Source organism: Prorops nasuta, unplaced genomic scaffold, assembly GCF_024137725.1.
Source record: "Prorops nasuta isolate Cenicafe-Biocafe unplaced genomic scaffold, Cenicafe_Pnas_1.2 PNAS00009, whole genome shotgun sequence".
NCBI classification, from domain to species: Eukaryota; Metazoa; Arthropoda; class Insecta; order Hymenoptera; family Bethylidae; genus Prorops; species Prorops nasuta.
Genome location: NW_027116806.1, coordinates 7699533 through 7722739, shown reverse-complemented (window position 1 = coordinate 7722739; position 23207 = coordinate 7699533). Strand labels below are relative to the sequence as shown.

The window sequence follows — 23207 nt, the reverse complement described above, 5'->3', positions numbered from 1 at the left end:
CCAACATTTTCTAATCAATAAATGTTTTCCCAAAAATCCTGTCTCGTATATATTTACAAGGATCTCTTTTGCTCGAGTGATCATCGGGTTAAAATTTTACGTGTCGTTGGTTAGAAACTCTCGTGAGAATATCGTAGCCTTCTTCTGTGCGGTCATCGTTTACTTTCGTGCACGTCTCACTTTCGTTGGTAGTTGCAGCTTGCAGCAGCTGCTGTTGCTGCGCAGGCTCCCCCTATCAAGATGCACAACGTGCACCGCGCTATGGCACGGACAGAAACAGACGCACACAGAGGGAAAAAGCCAGAGTATAGAATCAATCGAGCACATTGGTCGATCGAGCAACCATCGAGAAACACTTTCACGTCGGCCTTTCGCGTAACACGAATCCATTCGTGGGATTGTTCGCTGATTCTTGGCTGCTGCTCGCTGATCTTCTTCCTCCTTACTTGTATTCCTTCCTACGTCCTCCCTCTATCCGTGCCTGTCTCGTCTCTCGCAGCGTCTTGCTTCGATCTTGCTCCTCCAACGACATTTAGACGAAGATCCTTCCTCTCGTTTCACATTTTCCCTCAGACTCGCGAGCCTGCTTGTTACGTACCTTTTTAAAAGCCCAGCGAGGGGTCTCTTTCCATCAGAATACTGCAGCTCTAAACGTTATTTGCCCCTTGGCTCAACGCGAGGATAAATCATTGCTCGAATTCAAATCCAGATCTCCCCTCTATACCCTATACCTATATATATATGCTGCTTTCGTTTGACATTATATTAAATTTACCATATAATATTATATAATTAATTTATAAAAATAGTTCTATAGAACAGAAAAATTCATGTATATAATTAATTAAAAAGAAACTCTTCTTTGTTGTTGTGTTTCGTAAGACTCGAATGGTAATGAATGAGATTGAAGGAAGTACTTCCGGTAGTTAAGGTATAAATAAACTAGGGCAGTGCTAATGAAAGAAATTTTTTAATGGATGCACAATGAAGGATAGATCGATGATTAGTCGCAGCGCGAATCAAAGAGCGTCGAGTGGAGTACAGTGGTGGTAGTCCCTGGGTCCGGTTTGGCATAGCCGAGGAGGAGCGCGGCCTCGCAGTTAGGAGAGATGACGATAACATCTCCAGACGGTCGTTTCTCTTGGTGCTATATATGCATGTGCGTTGTGCTCTCAGACCGAGTCGCGCTGTGTCGCGTCGGTTCGACAACACTTCGGAGACTACCTGGACTGGAACTTGGAACGCCTCATGCTGGGCAAAAATATAGTATCACTCTACGCGGGAGCGCGCGCGCGAGCGTTTCTTCATTCTCGTACGACCTTGAGAAGGGCAAGAGATGCGATGACCGCAAAAGTCAACATTGTATTTCTTTCACGCTCGAGCCTGCCTCTTATATACCTACAAATCCAACCGTCCCCTCTCAGCCCTACCCTCTCTCTCCTCCTTTTCTTTTCTCTCTTTATTGATTTTCCTATGGAACGAATACTCGATAATATTCCAATTTACCACCTGGGATAACTGATATCAATTGACAGACAATTCCATTTCTTCTGCTTTGATATTGAGTCCATTGTGGATCGACGATTGAAATTAATTTCTTGCAATTTGGTTTGTTTATTTATCTTGTTAAACTTTTGTATTTGATATTAATTGTACTTTATATGTGCGATTAATTAAAATGTATTGAATTATCTAGACTTTTAATAAATTGTAAATTTATGTATTTTAATGTTTTTTAATCTAACGCACCATAGTAGAATAGGTTTATAATTTGAGAATCAGATAACTTTTTAAGTAAGAAAGATATCAACTGATGTATGCGCGAATCTTAGACATTTCCTATATACAATGCTTACATTGTAGGTATAGCACGGTAAGTAATAGTTTACGCGGGTTACTTTTCAGGATTACGAGTCATTAAGACGCGGTCTTGGGAAAGAAAACGAATTCACGCACGATCGCGGGCGGCTTTACCAATCCATTTTTCATGACCAATCCATATTAATGCGAATGGTGATAAAGGTTTTACAGGTACTTAGGGACAGCAGTTAAATTATACTAGTTACCGTATACCGGTTTTCTCCGACTCGTACATATTGTGCATTACTATATACATATAGCGTATATTTGTATGTAAGTGGATCGCAATATACGTCATACAATTATGCACATAATACTCCATGGCAAACTGTTTGAGAAATACAATCCTACTGCAGATATCGATCAACGGTTCCGCCATAGAATTATCTGTAAAAATTGCACAAGTCTGCGCATAACACGCCCTTCGACAAAACAGCTGTTTCGTCATGTTAACCATTTTCTGAAATTCGCCAAACAGGCCACTCTCGCTACACAAAACGATTCTTTTGCAATGTACAACCGAAGTAATTATATATTTAGCAAATTTTTTCATTTTCCATAGTCCTTTTGGACAGTCGAGTTCTCTCGTGAAAGATAAGTTTCCTCGCGCCTACGCTGTGAGAAAAGAACAGTAATACGACACGTTGCATTATTAAATAGGATTATTTTTAACGGGGAGTATATATAGCTCAATCGTTTATCGCTTTTTTATTATTATACTTGGCCTAGAAATGTCCATGCATCGTACGTAACTGCCTTTGCTACTGGATTCTTCAGGAACTCCACTTTTTTCTTCGTACATTCTTCTCGATTCCATGCAATATTTTCATGCAGTACTTTGAAATACACCATTCTTACATTCTTCTTGCTTGTAACTTGGAGTTTAATTTACGATTGGCGATGGGTTTTATTTATTTGATTTAACAACTGGTAATTAGAAGAAAAAGAAGTCGTGAAAGCTGACAGGTGTGGCTGCCTGTTTCTCCTATAATTTTCGCACGGAATTCAAAGACTCGTGCACCGTTATACTAATATGGTTCAAGTTCCTTAATCAAGCTTAGATATTAAATTTGCGGAATGCCTGGCTTGAAAGATATAACGTTAATATTTTGTAAGAGTGAAACCGGATATAGCGAAAAATATGTATGTACTCTATTTCAAAAATGTATTGGTCAATGGCATTATCTTGTAGTATACACATACTCCATTGTCCTGTCTGTTAAAATAGACATAAGTAGAAAAATTTGTATATTTTTAGAAATAAATTGAGTAAACTAAGCTAAAAACTGACGTTTCTTACGCGATAACCTATGACGAGGCGTGGGTGGGTTAATTAACCGCTTAAAGAGGTTAAGTAAACCTAATTGCGAAGCCCGGAAGTACAGCGTATGCCGACTTTATCGTACGTTTGTCCCGTGCCTAAATTAGCTCCTGTCGGTTGGTTAAGAGGCAACCCACGTTGTTTTTTATAAAACATTCTCAATCGCATTAAAGTTTACATCCGCTTCATTTTACTTTATTCTTAAATCATACGTAAATAAAATCTGTATACTTTCGATGTGCATCTGGTTTGGTTTAGACACGTGTGTAAAACTGTTGAAAAAATGTATTCGTGCATAAGTTGTTATATCTTATGGAGATATGTTACTAACATTCGTAAAAAATTAACCAACATTTTGTTGGTCAGTCTGTATTAAGCTTTAAAGAAGGTCCTTTACCAATAACCTAACAAGAGTAAAGTGATTATGTGACATATTGTGTATGCAAACAATCAATGTAGCACTATGTATGCATCTTTAACTTTTCGAATTTTTATAGATTCAAATTTGCATACATTTATAGAGTTACACGCTCCAACTGAAATATCATAATGTTTATGTGTAAAGTCTCTACAGAAATATAGCAAAAATAAATTATAATATCGTTTAAATCTGCAAGGAATATATTCTTCATGGCTGACGGAGTAACTTGGTATTCCCATTCCAATTTTTTTAAGTCAATTAAATTATTTTAATTCAGGAGTTAGAATTATAATACCAGATTTGTATACTTAGTTTAAATCACATTCTAATCATTCCAAAAGAATCATTTCGATATTTATCTATATATTCTGAATACCAGTTAGATATTATACTGTATCGACTATACGAAAGTTTAATTATTTCTCCTATGTGGTTAAAATGATTCTTTATAATATTGCTAAGAGGAAGAAATTTATAAACAACGGGGATCTGTTGTGAAGTTATTCGCGCGTAACAAGAAAGGCGAGGCATCTGCTAATTGCAAAAGGTTTCTCCGACCAGCAAACTTCCTATTATATATTTCTTCTTGCATACTCACTGACCCTTATCCAAGCTCTGCCGAAAGGTCATTAGAGATTATAAGCAGCTTCAACAAGTTTCACTTATTTTTTCCTGAAGATTAACAAGTTCAGCCGTCGAACCGAAGCTATTCCAATTAATTTGTTGAAATATTATAAATTATTCCTTTTTCAAGGTTATATTGGTCTAACGATCGAGTTGCTGTAAATTGAAGCGTGAATAAGATAAATTCGTATAATTTATAAAACGAGAAACATGCGCATAGTAAAATGTAATAAATTTAAAAAAAAATACTACGTGCAAAGACTGTCAGGTCTATCGTTTACTCCAAGATAATGAACCGAATTAATAACTGTAGGAATAAAAGCGAAAGTGGATATCGGGAGCTTCGTTTGATTTTTCACCATAATATATTAAGTGCTGGCAATGATTCAAGATGAGATTAGTAGATATAACAAATATTAGTACAGTTTGCATGATAATTTATTTAGTTTTGCTGAATCCAGCTGCTCCAATGGCTATAATTTAATTTATTAGTTGCTTCATGGCTGCCTACGGTTTATGTACAACTTATTATACAGTTCAACACAAATGATTGAGTTTAAATTGGAGATAGTGTCGATTGGAGCACTTAGATATCCGCGATAATTGGCAAGAAGATTTTTTTTTTGCTGACAGGATGCAGTTTCACATACGAGCAGCTGCACCTGCAACTGTGTAATGGCCACTAATATCTGAGCGAGAACTATGGCTGTATAGCTACTGGAGAACAGTTTAGTCAAGGAATGAGAGTTTTTCGAATAGTTTACTTACCAGCTTGACTGACTGGCCGTGTACAACCGGTCCAATAGTCGTCTTTTCTTACGGACCACTCAGTTGCTTGTTGCACTTTCTCAACACTTGGCTGTCGAAAGAAACCAGTAGATATGAAATACGATGGAAACACAAAAATTACAAGTTTTAAATATGATACCGTTAAGATTAACCTGAGTAGCAATATATTGCAAAGTTGCATCTTATAATAATACAGATTTACCGATTAATTTCTCGTCAGAATAATTATGATTTATATCAGCTTATAAGCGACGAAGAAAAAGCAATTTACCGTATAATCGATGCAATTGCAATCAGACGTGAAAATACATGTACCAATCTTTAATTATCTACGTTATATGCTCCAAGTTTATTAAACCTGGAAGCATGTAGTTGTTAAATTTTAAGCTTTAAAAATTCAATCTATTTTAACTCTGAAATTTTTCTACAGACGAATGAAAAAGGAAGATTATATTTATTAGTATATTGATAACAATTAGAATACTGATTAACAAACGAGCATTGTCGAATCAATTGAAATCCAGTTTTTTTTGCATATTTTAGTAATTTTATAAAATCTTCCATTTCTCTCAATTGCCACAATAAATAGAATTTTTATCCTTTCTGTGGGACTCGTAGAATTATCTCTCAATAAGTTTTGTATAGAGTGGAGATAATTTGGAGCAGAAGGTGAAGAGAAGGAATCGCCCTGGTAGACGATAATTACAGTGAGAATAGTTCCATTTAGAGAGGCTGGCTGGAAACGCTAGAAACTTATGGTTGCTGACTCTTTGAAGAATTGACTCGAAGCATTCTTTTTCCTATACTCTTCTGAAGTCTTAGAACACTCCCTTGAATGCTTCTCTTGTTACTTTCATTGTACCTATTCCCATAATTGCAAAACTTTAAGCCCACTGCTCATTGCTCAGCCAACAAAATCATTATCATCAATCATCATCAATATGACGAACGAATAATGTTTAGGCTAGCGAGGTGTGTAGTGAAAGGGAGTGAATTATTGTGTGAAATGTACAATTAATTAAAGCAGCTTTGCAACGGATAACTTATCCAATAAATCTCTTTGCCCTCCGAAGCAGTTGGCTATCGAGAAGAATAAGCGGCTTGATAAAAACCCTCTTAAGTATCTATTCACTGAATCTTTACATTGTGACGTCAGTCAAGTACCGAGTTTTATCTATCGATATATGCTTGGCATTAGACGGCTATAATAATGCAAATGAATTGGCTCGGTGGTGGTGCGTTTGTTGTTCTTTTGCGGTGTTCGTGGCAGATAAGGTGTCCAGAGGGAACGGAGAGACGAATCGCGTCGTCAGAGAGGCCGCGCAGTAGCCTTTAATTTATCCGAATAATCGATAACATCGAAAGAGCGGAAATCACTGCAAGGTGGTCGTGCAACTTTACTTCCGGCTCGTCACTACCCAACCCGATCCGGCCCAGCCTCTCATGTCGTTAACCTTAAACAGCCGTTCAGTCAGCAATACTCGCTGTATAGCGAGTCCGCGCCTTGCAGTCTGTCTCGGCGACTCGATCTCCTCGTGTATGCCTTCGCTTGAGAGTCCGCTTAAAGCACAAAGGAAATCGATCTCTTCATTGACAAATAAAGAGAATTAATGTTTCCTCGAATTTCTAATAAACGATTCGATATATATATAATTTAACTTTATTATTTCCAGGTAATAATAAATAGTTTACTGTGTGTGTGTGTATAGTAAAAGTATTTTTTTAAATCTCTTCTCATTGCCAATACAGAAAAATAATGATTCATTCTTAAATGACTCGATATAATTAAATTGTTTTATTTCCAGGTAATAATATAAATAGTTTACTGTAATTTAGCCAATATATATAGTAGAGATATTTCAAGTAAAAAGTGGCAAAGAAACTCACAAGGGTTTCTGTGTTTTTGGAGGTATAGAAAATAATGGGAGGTTCGCTTTGTGTTTCAGGCGGTAAAATTGGAGTCGGTTCATGCGGGAAGAACGCGGTATCTCGTGGTTGTATCTTGCACGGGAAGGCAGGATGCGGAGGAAAGCTGTCTTTTGGGAATCGACTGTCACGCACGAGCAACGGTTGGCCTTGTCCTTCGTGTACTAGCCGACACTGCCATCACGCTCGATGGAGATGGGTGAGTAGTCTCAGTCCTCCTCTCATATCATCTTTCTCATTTTTCCTCTCCTCTTTATTACGCGCCACATCAGCAACATCTTTATAAATGCAAACCTATATTGAAGATCTTATATTAATCTCGGTGAATAAATTGTTACTCGACTCCTTTCTCACAGCGAACTACAATTCTAAGTCTTATTATTATTAATGCCACGAAATTTCTCCAATTTTTGTTACTTTATAAAAAATCTTATATTAAACGCTCGTTAAATCTGCTTTCGGATATCGAAATAGGTAATTTTAACCAAATACAGACTTTCTTGCGTTGCTTTTTGTTGGTTAAAGTTCACGCGAGGGAAAAGACTGTGACGCTTTCTGTATGACAAAAAGCCACAAAAAGCATTGGGAGTAATTTTGAAGCAAAACTACAAAAGAGAATGTATATAAAGGCTACAATCTTGTGAAAATTATTTTTTGTCGGTAAAAGTGAAACTATCATAATGGAATCGAAATTACGGTATTTTGTGGCTAGTGTTAATGGAGGACCGACCAACTTTCTTTCAAAGAGACGGAAAAAAAGAAAAAAATGAGCAGCTCTGCAGAGATAATTGTGTAGCGTGCTCGATGTTTTGTTTAAGAAACTTCTTAATAACTTTTGAACGGTGTCGATTTTAGGTAAAATCCCTAATGACTATTATTGCGTAAGAATCATCATTGTTTTGATGATAGTGCGCCTTTAAGCTGGGAATAAGGAGAAATGGCAAAGTTGTATGGGTGTCGTGGGAACGATGCTTGGCATCCCAATGACCGACCCCACGCATTTGATTTCTTGCACTTTTCCACTTACCTACGCGCTTTGTCGCAAGCCTCTTCGTCCATTAATACCATTAAGGTCCACTATTGGAATTCAACTGTGCAACGACTACAAAAATACAAACTATATCCCTCCTTAATTTAAACGACAATATACAAAATACCATCAAACTAGATCACTTGCTAATTTCCAATAGATAAACTCTCCACTTTCTTCATTTTGCTCATTTATTACATTTCCTGATCGTTTAGATATTATACATTAAAATAACTCTTGTTTCTTTTATTCAATCGTTTCATCATTTTAAGTTATACACCTCGGATGATTACATGTTTCTTACCTGATTGACATTGCGATATCACCATATTAAATTTTTTACATTTTCCTTTTTTTACTAACTCTTTAACCCAACACCGACAGGATACACGGTATGATATTGGGTAGAGCCAGAGGCAAGGTGTAAAAGAAAAAGCTGAAAGAAATAATAGAGTTGCGAACAAGTGGCAATTCGCATTGCGTCATTTGGCCTGAAGGCAAGCTTGAACGTAGCTGCAGCTATAGTATAACGGGTAATTGCCTACTGGATGTTGACCCTGATAAATTAATCGTCTCTTTCCATGAAACGTAACATTATGATTTCATGCCACATTTGGTAAATTAGGCGATGTACCGAAGCACACACCACTTTGCTCTTATATGATGCGTGCCAACGTTAACCGTATGCACAGTCTTCCATATTCTTTTACCAAACTCGAATGATTTTATGCTATTCGGAAGAATACTGCTTTTCATGAAATTTGCTGATTTATGCTCGAAAGGGTGAAGCTCGCGTCTGTGGAAAATTTCACTGTTGACATCTTAATTGAGCTGCAATTATGTACATATATATATATATATATATACACACCTACTGGTTAGATTCTAGGCATTTAATTGCACGGTATGTTTTCATCTCAGCAAAGACCACTCGATGCAGTTTTCGCTTTTAAAGAATGCAAAGATAATTAGCATCAGGTTTATCCAGGATTCTATTTGACGTTGCTCTCTCAATGCCCAGAATGCACCATGGTAGAGTTGACACGGTCCCTAGAGGCTCATAAAGCATACACCTGACTATTTTACGATCCGTTAAAACGGGTCAACGACATATTTCATCCAATTTGTCCTTTGAAGCGAACGCATCGTGTTAAACGAATAAAATAATAATTGATTAATTTACCTTGGAAATTGTGTCAATTTGAATGTTTACTGTATAGTTTGCAAAGTGCGCAGTGACGCCCGCGTCGTATTTATCGTGGATTCTTTCGACGCAGTATTAAAGCACTTTCTAAAGGGGCTGTCTCGGTAATAGCGCATTAACTCCTTCGACTGACTCATGTAACGCTGAGAGTGAGCATTGTGGATCGTGTCTATTGACTTTTATCGACTCTTGTTGCAATAATTACTCGAGAAAAATGATCAGGTTTGCGCGAAAGCGCACTGGACCGTGAGCTCGATTCAATAGAATGGAATAAGAAATATACTATAATGGCACACCTACCTTCTGTCTATTATATTAACAAAGCTGAGCATTGTACGAAGGTCACCAGCACGTCCCCCCCCCCTTTCCCCTCCCCCTATCCTCACCTCTTCCTCTTTCCTTAGCTGTGCAGAGAGTACGCGTGTACAAGAGGGAAATATATATATATAGAGCACGTTACCGTAAGGTACAAGCTGTGGCAAGGTAGTTGACAGGTGAGTACCAAGGTTGCTCCATTGAAGGTCGCCTAAGAAGCACGCTGCTAAGGTCAAACTGCATATTTCGTCTAATCTGATCAACGCTCCAGCCAATATGGTCAAACGCCATTTTTCTACCAGCGTTAAACGACCCGTGGATTCTACCTTCAACGATTTCCCATAAGTGTGTTCAATATTATATAGTTTACTCGGTGAAATAAAATTTCTGAGAATCCGTAGCTAATTTATTATAATTGTGGTATACCTTGTAGTCTCATCGGACAATTATGCAAATTATATATAAACAGACGAATCGAATGGAAAAATTGCAAGTTTTCTGAGTGACGGCGGTGAATATAAGGGTGGCCCAGGAAAGGGTGGGGGAAATAAGTAGGCGGAGGACGATAGAGGAAGGAAGGGAAGAAGTACAAGCGTTCGCGAGGGTCATCGACATCGCAGGAACGCAAACTGACCGGCACTTGCGCTTATTTTCTTTTCCTTCTCGCTTCGATCTTTTTCCCTTTCTCCAATTCGCGCACATGTCTTCCCCCTCCCCCTCTCCCGCCGAGGCCCCATTTATCGCTAATTTCGCACCAAACAATCCATCCATAATTCCAACTTCAAACTACTCCGATATACGCCTGATTCATTTCACGACGGTCACTCCTCATGATAAAATCTCGTTGACTCATTTAGTTTCTATTTTTTTTTTTTTTTTTAATGAACTTCATTGTGTGTGACGCCTGATTCTTCAAGGAGTCAGCAGCTGTGAATTTTTAACATCGTATCACGTATTTATTACTATCTACTCACCTCAAACGCAATTTTCTTTTTGAAGAAATATTTTTTTCATTTATTTGGTAAATTTCAAATAACTCGGTTTGTGTGTGTATGTTTTTTTTTCAAGTACAATTGAAGCTTCCAATTTGTGGCTCGGTGGGTTAAACGCGGAAGCAGTGGGAGGTTGCTAGCTATAAAATCCGTTCGGAGAATGTGCGTAAAGGTTAACTGTAATCGACGCAGGGAACTGCGGAACGCTAAAGGAGTCTGGTATTGTTTTATTCTTTTTCATTGGTGCTCAAAAACGATTCGTGTTCCCTAAGAAAGAATAAGAGAGAGAGAGAGAGAGAGAGAAATAAGCAATTTGTATATTATTTTGGCATTCGCTCGCTCGATGCTCGGCAAGTTTGGTACGTAGCGAGGGAATTTGCAATACTGCGTCTTCCGCATATCGAGTTTGGCACGTGAATTCTCAAAGACTTTTGCAGATGCTCGAAAGTTCTTTAGTTTCCAAGGTTTAAAGTCTTATAATGTTATTTGCTGCTTTCACATAAAATTTTGTGTAATTACTGGTGAAAATATTAACTGTTGTTCAAGATTGAGCAATGGGCAACTTTAACTGGTATAAAACTTGAACTAATTATTTGAAACAAGCGTGGTATAAGAACGGTGAACTCGGTACCATGCTCATTGAGGCTGTTTTGTTATTACATTCATATCTTTTCTCACAGCACGTTTCTTCAGCTTGTAGTTAAGAACAAAGACAGCGAGGTTATATAGACGAGGGTCTCATAATAATTTTCAAACTAGTGTGCTATGAGTACTTTGTTATCATTCTCACAATGCATCGGTTCCTATATAAGAAATTCTTAGGAATCTGGAGAATAATGATAGAGACAGAAATAACTGCATATGAAAACTTCATAGAATCATGTCTTCAGGAAAGACTCCCTGGAACAGTAATTACTTGACTAAAAGTTTTACAAGTTCTTGGTGAGGAGACAACGAATAAATTAATTGGCTTGTTATTTGGTTCAGGAAGAAATTTCGAGGAGATTTATCATCTACGTACCGTTGAATCTAATTAGGAAGATTTTTCCATTAATTGACACCGCTGCTTTGCAAATATCTAACCAGGTTTCAAGTCTCTTACATAAGAATGAAATGTTCAATGACGGAAATTGGATATGCATAAGAAGTGGAGTAAATTCCGACAGCTTGTGATATATGATTTAAATTGTTAAATTTTTCCAACTATATATTTCAACCGTCAAATTATAGAAAGTATTGAACTACGTAATTGGAGTAAATATTATATCTTTATCATTCTTGATTGTGGTACTTTGCTAACTCTTATCTCACAGTATACCTTTCCAGCATAAAGCAACTTTCTAACGACTCGTTAGCATCGCTTTTTCACTTAAGAGAATTTGTTCGCCAGAAGCTCTGTTTCACAGTAATGCATGGGTACAAGAATTAATTAATTCGGGTAAATCTTGCTTTGAATATTTACAATAAAATGCTTAGTTTTAACATATATCTTACCGTGAGTATTCGCAACAAGATTTAGTCGAATAAAATAATTCTTCTTCCCTGTATCATACAAATTTTAATTCTTTAAATTGAAAAAAGATCAATTTCAAAGTGAAACTTAGATTTCTGCTAAAAAAATTCAGGTAAGCTATCTACAGAAGACAAGTATTCGTCTGATTCAAATTTATATGCATAAATATATATTTAGATATAATTGTACTATAGTTGAATCATCAAAGTCGTTAATTAACTGATGTAATTCAATATTACACTACTGTATCTCTTATCGATAAATTTTTGAAAATATTTTGCTAACACACCGAGTACCAATGCAAGAGAATTTTGGAAATAATTTTACATATAGCGAATAGCCACACAAGGTTATCTCACATGCTATGGCGTAATTAACAGTTACCTACGTATATAAATATATATATATATATATATACCGAAGGCTTCTGTATATGTATGCAGTGCTGGTACGTTGCACGTTACCGTTGGAAATTATTCGTTGCTGTAACGGCTAAATCGTTCACTTAATACTACAAGTACGCCGTTTTAAATATTCTTTTTCATTACTGATAATTATATACTATACTTACTCCTCTCATTCTTGCTGGCTTTTTTATTACCTCAATAAAACCTGCAGAAACGTCCCTAATCTGCATATTTCAGATTGAAAATAATTTTACCGATTCCCCTAGACTTATAAAATTACGTAATATACTTAAATTATTAACGATCGATCATAATAGTTATTGAATGAAATTTTCACGTCTATATTTACTCTCAATAGTCGTGAAATATATTATTGCACATAGAAGCACGAATGTGCATTGATGCGAAAGCGAGCGTTGAAAATAATCAGTAATTTGATAGGAGAGGAGAGGGGATAAAATATCTCCTCTCCCGATAATACAACTATTCGGTCATTGCTTATACGACTGCTAATGTTGATATAGAAGCAAAAGAAGCTCGTGGCAGGCCTGCAAAGTCTCACTTCCGTATTCCTTTTTCTCTGTTACAGAGGCTTCAGCGTCAGTGTTTGTGGTCGGCAGCACATCTTCAAGCCAGTGTCGGTTCAAGCGATGTGGTGAGTTGAAAAAAATTCCTTCCTACATTATCCAACCAATAGCTTGTAGAAACCTCTCTCTACACGATCACTCAATTTCACGTGTAATGTAAATCTATTTTACGCAGATACTTGCGTCAAATAAACTGGCTACAACTTCCTATATTTTAAGAGGAGAATTAACATGCCCCTATATAACTGCACGAACAGGAGAAAATTTATCATTTTTCCTCGCGTTGCCTCTCCTCGGAGTGTCGCTTCGAAAATATAACTTAATAATTATATATATGTATAGAGCTTGGAAATATAGCTATAATGAATAATTAGCATAGAGTGATATTCGACTGATTAATAATCGCCGCTCCCAATAACTCGTTAAACTCATGCACCAACACAATCGAGTTTTTGCTGATTCGTTGGAAGACATAAAATCAACGTGCATGAATATTGGGGAGGGTCTGCGTCTATAAAGATTAGAGCCGAGCAGCCGCGCTCGTTGTTATTGGTCTAATAATCCTGCATGATGGATAATACACCGTGTGTAATTACAACAGACGACTCTAAGCATCCGCACCCACGCCGCTTGCTTAGTTGTGCATGAATTTTCATCTCGCGATCAGCATACGTATGGCTAATAAATATAACGTATGTAGCTCATAAGTGGGCGAAAATCCTGATCGGTGCTCGATAAAAATTCGCGATGCTCGAGCACGATAATTCTAAGGTTTGTCGCGTTCCTCAAAGAAACTTTGTTATTTATGCAGTCGTATTTATATTGCCAGCAGGATTTATCGGGTAATTGCGAACAAAAAATTTCTAACTAATGTTCTATAGCTATTACGTCATTATCTTTCACTAAGGTATATAGATATATAAGAGGGCTACACGGGGTAACGACGAAGGTTGCGCGGCTGGAAAGAAGCTGGAGAGATACTCTTAATGGAGGGTGAAACTGGTGAAAGTCGGGCCAAGATCGGCGAGAGATCTTTCGGAAGTAAAAAGAAGAAAATTGAGTGTGGGCCGTGACTTAATTGGTCGACATCTCGCGATTGTCTTATGCACGCTTGGACACGCCACGCCGCTATGTCACGGAACTTTCTTACTTGCATTAACCTGCCTCCAGCCCAACCTCTTCCGTTCCCCTGCAAACTTTTTCACAGACGCGGACTCTGCGTAGTTTATATATATATATATAGTAAAAGCCTCGTACACTACCCACACACACACTCCTTCTATAATATTAGTACAATTACTCTAAACTTGTACCTTCGAGCTCGAAGCGTAAAATTTCATTTAAATCCCTTGATTTATCTCTCCAGCACACTTTCTTCTCTTAAACTAATTGATTTCTATAGTACTCTCGTGGGAAACTTCTTCTTCCCCTGATAAAGGCAGTCTTGCAATTTACTTTTTAATCACTAGAGAGCTTGGAAAAATTTATTAAACATCAAATAATCGTTTTTGTCGGATCGCGTCGAGTCGTGCCGGTCGCTGGTGGATTCGCGAGTGTCCAACAGCATCGGAGATTCATCGTTGTGTTATGAAAGTGCAAACATACGGTTGACTCTTCTAGAAAGAGGCAGAAACACGCGTAGTAGCACGCGACGCACGATGAGAGGGTACACATACGCCGGAGAACGTTGAAATATAGGCGCTAAGCGTTAATTTATTGCTGGTACCTGACCATTTTCGTAATACTCTTCTCTCTCTCCGTACGTCAGCTCTTTTTCTCGCTGGATCTCTCAGCGGGAGAACATTTTTCAACTTAGAATGACGTGGACTCCCAAGAGTTTTTGCTATCGTAATGCCTTCTTCCCACCTTCCTCTCCCTACGTACTCGCGCTAGCCTTCCTTTTTCTTCAACGCTCACTTATTGCCAGCCAGCAAGGCGCCAACTATAAACTCATCCTTTGCACATTGTTCCTTATCTTGTGTTATACCTTAAACAGCGTCGCGTTTAATTCGAAATACTGAGAACTTTCTGTAGATTCTTTTAATTTGTGGTGGAGTCTCTAAATATTGTGATTTTGTTTGTAACTTTCTTTTTTTTTTTGCACGTGGTGCAATGAACTTTAGGTTTCGTCGATGAGGAAGAGGAAGGAGGGGAGAACCACCAATCATTTCTGTGCGTGCATACGTATACTCGTGAAGCACATGTACGCCGCACGAGAACGTTGTTTGAATTACTTCAAGATTCTTATTGCTGCCCACGAAAATGATCCGCGCGGTCAACATTAAAGCCACCCACGTGATGAATTTCGCAAAAATCCAGCTAAAGTGCACCGATGTATTACGTGTGGTATAGAAAAGAGGATCGAGAGCCAACGAACCTGAAATGTTCCCGAGCTTGCGAACGAGGCAAAAAAGGAGAAGCATGGCAAACAAGCCCAAGCACGCTTCCCCCTCCTCAAAAAGCTCTCAATGTATTTTTGACCCGGAAGCTATGCTACTTCGACAGCTATTGCACAATAAACAAAAAAACCCTCGCTTGGAATTAGCTTCTTATCAAAATCCCAATCGCTGAGTTTAATTTTATAGTCGTCGACCGAATTAATTTATAAAAATTGTTAATCGTTAACTCTCGAATATATATTTTGCATTTGTCAAGATTGTGCGGTAAATATTGGAAAATTTCAAGGATAAATTGGATTTTTAGGCAAAGGTCGGTAGATTTTATGGAGGTTAAAGTGATAAAAAGAATAAAATAGAGTCCGTGCTATAGAAGTGTATCGGACAGCCAAGACTAGGGTACGAGGAATGGGTGAACTATATAAGCTGCAGACACCGTCGACGGCGGCAGCGTCGTCCTATTTTTGGAGAAGCCTCGCGGCTCTCGAACATCGCCCCGCGTGGTGGGGTTCCTACGACCATGGACCATCGTCCGAGCCATTTATGGATGCGTCGCGACGCCTCTCCACACCTTGCCAAATTTCATCCCTCGATGCTTCGTTAAAACAATTTTACTTTACGTTTTCCCTCCATACAACTCTTATTAGGCATGCTTCACGCTTATTGGTCCTTTTTTAAATTACAAAGATCAATACTCTGTAAAGCGTAATATTTAAAGTTCTTAAAAATCTTGCAGTATTTAATACAGGTGTTTTGCCAGAGCCCCAGTGACTAATCAAATTAAATTACTGGGTCAAACGGTGGAATAATGAATGAACGAACGGAGAGAAATTAAAAAAAATTCTACCTCATATATATAGATAGACAGAGATCAGCCAGTATAGTTCCAATGAGTCAGAAGCAAGGAGAGCGACTATTAGCACACGTTTATTGAGATAATTTGGTCGCGTTCCTTTTAGCAGTCTCCTCCTTGCTCTCTTGTCCCATAAACTATTAACGCAAAGGTAGGCGAAGGTGTCTTCCATAAAAGGAATCTCCTTTGCTTTGACTGTGTACTCTGGTGGGTGGCCAGCCCTTCCTGCAATAGTCACGACCGACATTGTTAATTACCAGTGCATCATACTGTAGACAAACTTTCTTACCATTTGTAAAGGAGAAAGCCAAAATTGTAACTGTACAGGAGTATATCGTCATATAGCTGTATAGGGGTCAATTATTAACTCGTAAAATAATAATTGTCTCTGACTGACGAATATCGGGGGATATCGACAGGTAATTACGTTTATAAATGAGCAGACGAATTTTCAATATCGACGGATGAAACGTAGGTACTACATCATCATCTTATAAATAGTCCTTGTTCTATTTTCTTAAATCCCCTAAAGGCAACAGAACTCGTCGCGACGCGAGAATTATCAGAGACTAATAATTATCCTTTGATCATCATGAGGAATAAGCGTCTAATTAACAATAATTGCTATGTATCATTTATTACTGTTTCAAATAAAATATTCATAGTTATAATATTAGTTGTAGCAAAATTTTTATAAAATTGTAAAGTATTATATTTTCAATAAGGATATATATTTTATAATAATATTTTTATAAGGAGATTGCACAACTGCTGTCGCAGGATGACACGTGCTAATAATTAGCATAATTCAAAGCCTCGCATCTTCAGCAAAATAACGGCTTCAGCGTTTCCTAATCAGAGAGATGACCACTTTTCGAGTAAATAAATGAATTGATTCCGGATCGTTAAATAAGGCGCTAATCAGCTATCACTCGACTGCGGAGCTATCGCGCTACTAGTTCATTACTGAACTTGATATAGAAGTTTAATCGACGCGTAATTTTCTCTTTCCTGTTGCCACTGGTCATGATAATTCATACGAATTGATATATATAAAACTTTTTACCATAGAAATAACTCGTTTCGCGAAATAAGTTATATCCGGTAGAAAATATAATTGCAGAAAGATTTTCCTTTATTTCTTATCAGTTTAATAACTTCTTTATACATATTCACTGGAGATGATTGGCAGTTTATTCAAGACCCATAGTCGTGATAAGATTTTTTCTCGGAACCTCCTGCTGCTAAGTTATGAGGTGTACGAAGTTTGGTTTCTTGGAAGGAAGATTTTTTGAAGCTCTAACGTACACGGGGGCGTTGTCCGATCGTTCGAGATTTTATGGCAGTTGTCTCGACTGAATACGGTGTGCATTATGGCCGATTTGCTGCGATACATGATACATCTTTGCCCCGTGTGTACGACCTCGCAAACATTACGAGTATATACGTACACTCTAGGAGCAACGCTATAACGAACGTGATTACTCCGAAAGCTGCAGTCAGCATTTCTATTTTTTACCCTGGAGTACAATAAAAACAGAAATTGTCGTGTTTTACTTTCTAACTCGTTCTCGACTTAATCACCCTTTTAACCGATCGACGAATTACCTCACTCACCTTCATTTAGATACACTTTGGTTTTATAGCGTTTAACTACCATGGAAAGGTATCGTTCGACTGGAGAGACTTTCTGGAGAAGTACTACTTTCCATTTCTTTAGACAGGAACGAACACTTATATGATATCACGTATGCTACTCGCTCGACTCAACGGTATCTTATTTCTGTAAGGGCCACGCGAGAAGTGACGAAATTCGAATCGATATGTTTTGTTGCCTTTCGTGTTTCTAGTTGAAAAACGATCTAGTGGTATTTGATATCTCCTCTTGCAGAATTTTCTTCGAGATATAAAGACAGATTTATATATCCATTCTAAATCTAACTTTTGTAGAATTTTTATTCCATTTCACTTGAATCTCGATCGGCAGGAGAGAGAATTACCAAGGTTTAATTAAAGATTTTTATAAATACTGGCAATTATTGTTTTTTGTGGCTCTTTAATTTTTCACTGTACACACTGTATGGAATTCTTGATCGACTCTTATTATATTAGCTATATATATATATATATACATTCGATCATTGCGTGATTTATGAAATCTTTCAGTGTAATAGGCATACTTTATGCAATAGAATTTACTCGCTCTCCGTTTCTAGTTTAGCTCGCACGCGAAGCGAAGCGCTCCGCAACGATAAATGACCGGTTTAATTTCAACGGACTAGTCAGACAATGGAAATCATTATCAGAAATGAATTTCAAAACTTCCCTGCTGCTATCTTTTTAATCACCAGAGTTTTAATCGTTCATGTTTTTCCACATCCTACAATTCACACTTTTATTCTAAACTCTTATACAATCGTGATTGCGATGAGATTTTTAATTGTAAATAGTAAAGTAGAGATTCGTGATAAGAACAAGTTTTTACTTGAGATGAAAAACATATTTCTGTAGAAAAATAACGTCATCCTTATTATTAAGAATGGTCAGTGCTCTTTGTTGTTATTTTATTTGTTATACTTCTCTTGCAAAATCAAGGATTAGTTAAATCCAATTGCTTCTGCTTGGATACGATCTATTAAAATGATTTAGCGCCACTACAACTGATACTGTTTCCATTAAAACCTCGATCGATCAATTGGCTCTCTTTAATCGTTGGTCCCTTCTGTGATTGATAAGCTCGGTTTTTCAGGTCAAGCATTAATTATATCCTGTTACCGCAATGGATTCTCAATCAGCGGTCTGCAATGTCAAGCCGAGATTTTAATCAGCCAGACTCTAAAAATAATATTTAATTAAAATAGCCATTAAAAAAACCGATACTCTACTCGAGATCCTCCCCTATGTCGTAAAAATGAATGGCGAAATGTAAGTTTCGTATCGAATATGACTCATACGTTCACGGTTCATAAACCATGAATTTAAGCGTTAAAAGCTAAACGATATCTTTATAGGAAACTGGAAAATCTGGTTTTCAGAAAGCATTTATCCACGCGATCCACGGTAGAGATTTTAAAATTAGGTTCTATGGGGTAAGCAAGCACAGAAACACTCTGCAATGATCCGGTTTTTGTTAGATGCTAAAGATGTCAGGTTAGGTGGTTTCCAGGTCATGCAACTTATTTGGTCGTACGGTACACACAATACATACGAGAATAATTCCATCCTGCTTCATTTCTTCAATAAAATTATAGCAGTCTGGCGTTTTGAGGTTGGATCGTGCCAAGTAATTAATAGCAGGGATTAGCTGGTAGATTAGCATAAGCGATATGTTAACGCCATGATCCTTAAATTAATTTTCTAAAACACTGTTAACGTAGCAGTTGGCAGCTGCTATTCGAACAATATACATTGTGGTTTATCACTAGGATGCAGGAAGTGGTTGCTAGCAAAGGAGGAATAGGTATCAATGAACTTTGAGGAGTCGTTGAAAACCGGTTTCTTGACGAAGAACTTGGTGAATTGACACCTTGGAAAGTGATAAGAACGGAATGCTAGTGTTTCGAATACGTTGCTAACTGATTTCGCGAAAAGTCCTTTTCACTCTAACTTACCTTACATAATGTTAGAAGATCGTGAATCACTGTCAATAGTGCATGATATATATTATACGTGTGACGAAAACTCACTCGTCAAAATTTTATTGGTCAAATTGCATGAATAATAGAATTTTCTGAAAAATGCACGTCAATTGCTGCATGCTTTGAGTATTACCACTGAAATGGTTCCACCGAGTTTTAAATCATTTCAATGATTCTATCGAAATTTCTAGAAAATTTAACTCTATATAGTTTTTCAATATCGATATAGATAGAACCAGAAATTATGTGAGAGAGCGTTTTGGTGTCGTCCTTTATTTTATCATTGGATTTGAACTTGTCTGATTGAAATATACATGTTCTCAAATAGCAATATGTAGCACCACTGCGATGAACGCCTACTCTGACTATATAGATTACAAATAGAAAAAACGATACATCATTCACAACTCAAATTGGAATATCCACGTCATTGATTCTTGCAACAATGATTTTAACGTAAAATAAAACCACTCGCTTCATCAGATTTAAAAGAAATTAGAAGAATAGAAAGAGCTTAATTGCCAAAACCATTATTTGAGCTTAAGAAAAGCAACACTTTGAAAGTACCTTGGAAGTACAAGCTTTAATTAGCGTCAATAATAGAAAAGCAGGTAATGTATTGAGGATATTTCCTTTGCATTGTTATTGTGAGAAGCGAGTCGTGGAAAAATGTTAGTGTACAATGTGATTATTAACGTCAATAATAGGGGCCTAATGATGTAGATTCTCCAGCAGAAATATATTTGGATGGTTAATGCTGGCTGATAGCTATCGCGCGCAGAGTAGCATTCAATGTTTTCTTTTCTATATCTTTCCAGATCAATAAGCCATAATTTAGGTTTCGCGTGTTGTGAGAACTTTTGGATAATAGAAATTTACCGTCAGAGGTAGCCCATTATATATATATATATATATATATAATCAAGTTGTAGGTCTCTATTCGTCTTTCTAGTTCACAGTCACGATGCTCGCTTAGGGTGTACCTAGGCTCAATCTTCTGGCGAGCAGATCTTTATCCAGTGGAATGATAGAGGAGAGGCTATTTTTCCTTCCTGGTTAAAGCTCATCCCAGCAGGCCGATCTTGCGTAACGAACGACGACAAAGGGTCGTTGTGTTGGTTCGGTTCCGGTTGGAAAGCTGACCGTTATCTTATTTTACTGGTAGCCGAGCGTTCTCGCGAAAAAATAAATATGTCAGGTCTCTCTCTCTCTCTCTCTCTCTGCCCCTCATCTCACTTCCTCCTTTCTCATTCTTCCATTCGCGTATTCGTGTCAATCCTGTCGCGAATCGCAAGCAGAAAGAAGCACCGAATGAAAATATGTGTAGGGAACAAATCTGACGCTCGGATTGTCAGGTGAAAGTTTGCCGGGCAGGTTATGCCTTGTACGGTGCACTACCGTAAATTACCTCGTAATCTGCGTAGACGGTAAGAGTGTCAGTTAGATTGTTATCTGCACGGTTAGTGGGCCACTATAAACTTACTATTTTCTACGAAACTCGTAATAATGCAAGGAACGACCAATCAAACAATATCGCACACTTTCTCGTTTATATCTTTTATTATTTATCCCAGTTTCCATTTTATTTTCTCTCCAACTTTTCATTTTTCATCTCGGCTCTCCTTTTTATTCCCATTTGGCATCAATCCGTTACAATAATTGCATTTGAGTCCTCGTTTCCCATCTTTCCAATCTCCCAGCTAAATTTAATTTAGCTTTTTCATCATTACAGTCTTTGCTTCATTTTGCTCAGCTGGTTGCAATTTTTTCTTCGACTTCTTTCTCCTTTCCCTCAACTTACTAACGCACGCGTTATCAATTCGATCTTGCCATTGACCCGGACAAACTATGACGTAATCGAGACTTATACCTCCCGTTTATTGCATTTCGTTATTGGCTGAAAATCTGAAAAGAGCCTCGCTGAAAGATGTCAAGGTATCGCGAAATGTTTGGAATTTGGGACAGAAAATAAAAGCATATCGCAAATAACGAGATGTCCATTGTTTTGGGAGAGGCTATAAGGTAAACTCGCGCTCGACCAGCGTGCTTCACTGAACGAATAAAACCTTATCTCTCCAGAAAAATCATCGTCTTAACCCATCCCGCTTAAATACATCGCGCAAGTACCCATTGTTTATTTTTTCATCATCACTTTTATGCAAGTTGCAGCCTGACTGATGTTTCCCCAGAAGAGTTTTCATCAAACCCATAAAATTTCTGGAAATATTCCAATCTCTGGTTCCATAATTACACGTACGAGCGTATCGAGTATTATTGGCCGTTCCGTGAGGATTTTTACAGACCATTCTCATCAAGTGTGAATTCAGTGTGAAATGAGTGTCCCTTGGTAGAATCAGCTTTGAAGAGAAAGGAAGTCATCGACGGTACGGGCCGAAGTAGCATTTACTTGGATGTAGGTCGTGTTGAAAAGTAAAGTCTGCGACGCGAAGCGTTCGCGTTGTTTAATTGTCATTTGCTGCTCTGCCAGACAAGAGGCTGATGCTTGAGATCGCAATCTTACCGATTAATGCTAAGCAAGACTAGACGCGGTGGTACGTGGCCGCGCGCGGATCTCCCGGTGCGTGATGTCACCATCTGTTTTCTTGCACGCGTGTCTACACTTTCGAGATCATCATAGTTGTATATTTGTATAATCTTTCTCTCTTTTATATTATTTCTTCCATATTTTCACTCTTGCACGTCTTCCCCTTAATTTTCTTCTGGAAATTGTCTGAATAAATACCAAAGCTATCTGCTTTATTTATTGCAGACGCTGCATTAGAACAGGATTGCAAGTACTTCGGAATAATTAATCTTGGTTAATAATCTTAAAATTTTGCAATTAATTTCACTTGGCGATAGTGTTTATTTTAATTTACATTATGTGTTATGTATCGGATTTAATAGATTCGTGTTATATTGATCTTTCTCAAGGGAGAAAGCTCGCCGTACATGGCAAATGCATGAATTACAGTATAAAAAATAAAGAATCTTATTACATAGGTATATAGTGCAAGATCGTTTTGAACTCTTGCCTTTAAGCAAATTACTTTCTAATTTCTAAAAGTTTCAGTATTTTATAGTTTTTCCGAGTATCGCCTTTGGTCTGCTTGCTTCTAGAAAAATGTCTTATTAAAATCAATTGGGAACTTTCACGGGACACCCTCCTGCAAATAAAGGGAAACTGGTACGAGCTATAAATTATTCCACCAGCGGGACTCTTTGTGAAGAGGAATTTGCAGAATTTTCATTTTATTCACATGAAAGCTCGTAAATTCAATTATTTCTAAATGAAGAAAGGGATTTCGCTTTTATATATCTTTAAACGTCT

General features: G+C 37.5%; 1 protein-coding gene across 4 annotated transcripts in view; it reads left to right on the top strand.

Moving 5' to 3' along the window:
* Positions 1 to 23207, top strand: part of ssh (Protein phosphatase Slingshot) — a 91865-nt gene that overhangs the window by 53758 nt on the left and 14900 nt on the right. For all 4 annotated transcript variants that reach the window (XM_066732144.1, XM_066732145.1, XM_066732147.1 and 1 more), the window contains 2 exons: positions 6962 to 7140; positions 12992 to 13057. In XM_066732144.1, coding sequence (XP_066588241.1) covers positions 6962 to 7140; positions 12992 to 13057 — 245 coding nt within the window. The remainder of the gene's footprint in view (positions 1 to 6961; positions 7141 to 12991; positions 13058 to 23207) is intronic.